The sequence below is a fragment of the Arabidopsis lyrata genome, assembly GCF_000004255.2.
Source record: "Arabidopsis lyrata subsp. lyrata unplaced genomic scaffold ARALYscaffold_201, whole genome shotgun sequence".
Taxonomy (NCBI): Eukaryota; Viridiplantae; Streptophyta; class Magnoliopsida; order Brassicales; family Brassicaceae; genus Arabidopsis; species Arabidopsis lyrata.
The window spans coordinates 12,387-14,150 of record NW_003302413.1 but is presented as its reverse complement, the minus strand read 5'-3'; the positions used below and the strand labels follow the sequence as shown (position 1 = coordinate 14,150).

The window sequence follows — 1,764 nt, the reverse complement described above, 5'->3', positions numbered from 1 at the left end:
TAACCTGTTGCGAACTGATGTCAGATACTAACATTGTTCCTAAAAATTGATTTTAAGATTCCTAATGATTTTTCAAAGAATAATTAACAAACCCTGGGTGAAGCACATGCCAAAAGCATAAAAAATAGAGACTGTAGCAGTACATGACTAAGACACCATACTTTCTTTCATTCCATAATTACGACTAGACTATCTAAACGTAACTATTAAGAGAGTGATAATACCTCAATCGAGCCCAGGTTAAGCAGTCTTGGAAGGTCTCACACTTCTCCTTGTCAAGGCACTCAAGAATCCTCTCCAATGTGTCCCTCGCCTGAGCATCACCAGCACTCATCATTGAGTTAGTGTACTCAACTGGGCTAGAGAGATATGCGTTCACTTCAGCGGGAGTCTTCTCCAGCAGACCCTCAAACTCAGAGCGAGCCCAAGTTAAACAGTGATCAATGTTATGCGGAAACGAATGCACTGTACACATGGGGGCTTGTTTCTCTGGTGGGTCCCTTGAGGCACCGTAATTTTCAGTTAGATGTGGGATAACCATCTGTGTGTTGCACTTTGCACCAAGAGTTCCAGACTCAAGGAGAGGCTTCTGGAAATACAAGCACCTCGAATCAACATAGAGCCTCGCATTGACATTATCCAGTGCATTGACGACAACAGTTAAGTTCTCCCAGAAGGCATCATCAAATACATTCTCAGTCTCAGCGCCAACACGGTTTTGCAGGGCCTCAATGTTGAAGCGGGGATTTATAGCAGCAGCAGCCGAAGCAGCAACTGTGGATTTAGCCTGTCCGATGTTCCAGTCACGGAACAGAAATTGACGACTGAGGTTACTCTTCTCAATTATATCATCATCTGTCACTGTCAGCTTCCCTTGGCTTCCACAAGAAACCCCCATCAGAGCCATATTTTTCAAGAACTCACAGCCAAGAGCACCAGACCCTACTGTGAAAACTTTAGCATCTTCAAGTTTCTTCTGGAACTTGGCCCCAAATACAGATATTTGGGCATCATACCGGCTGTTTCTTGGTGCAAAGTCACTCGAGTCCAGAGGTTCAGTGGGTAGTGACTCCACTGAATCAAAGTAGAAAAACTGATAATAAAAAAAAAAAAGAATTTCAATATTAGATCCCAATACGAAACTATAAACAATATGCAAGTGTCAAAAAAAGAGTAAGCAGCTGTAACTTCACGCAACATAAACATTAGAAAAAGGGGGATACGTAAAAGATAATGTTTCTACATCCTTATTTACTTTATCTAAACAGCTTTTTTTTAGCTTCTAATATATGAAGAGAGCTTTGGATTTTATTACTCTTGGGTGCTTTTCAACTTTTGTCTTGTTACTTTGATTCGGTTTTAACAAGAGAGAGCTTTGGGTTTTAATTCTTGTGTTTAAAATTCTTAACTCGAACAGGGAAATTGGCAATTTGGCATGCAAAGACTAAAATACGTGTTCCCACAAGTCTATAGAAAATAAATATTACCTGGAAGAGAGGATGAAATTTTCCAGAGCAAGCTTTAACAACCTCCTGTCCAACAATACCGCCAAACATTGCAGCCATGGGATTCAGGACAGCCTTGGCTCCAAAGGAAAAGTGTCGTAGAAGCTTCTGGTCAACATTCTCCACCTTTAAATCACCCTGCCCGGTATTGATGGCTGTGGCAATCGATATAAGCTTCTGAGCGTCCTCTTCTGAGCCAGCAACAGGAAATCTGCCAGCTTCAGCTTTAAAATGATCAAGTGCCTGGAATGCTAAGTGA

The 1,764-nt window shown here is 41.4% G+C and overlaps 1 protein-coding gene across 1 annotated transcript in view; it reads right to left on the bottom strand.

The window, feature by feature from the left end:
- Positions 1-178: 178 nt before the first annotated feature.
- LOC9298813 (ubiquitin-activating enzyme E1 1) overlaps positions 179-1,764 on the bottom strand; it is a 3,035-nt gene continuing 1,449 nt past the window's right edge. Inside the window, exons 3-4 of the mRNA XM_021016717.1 lie at positions 1,488-1,761; positions 179-1,093 (exon numbers count right to left, since the gene is read on the bottom strand). Of these exons, the coding sequence (XP_020872376.1) occupies positions 194-1,093; positions 1,488-1,761 (1,174 nt within the window). The 3' untranslated portion in view covers positions 179-193. The remainder of the gene's footprint in view (positions 1,094-1,487; positions 1,762-1,764) is intronic.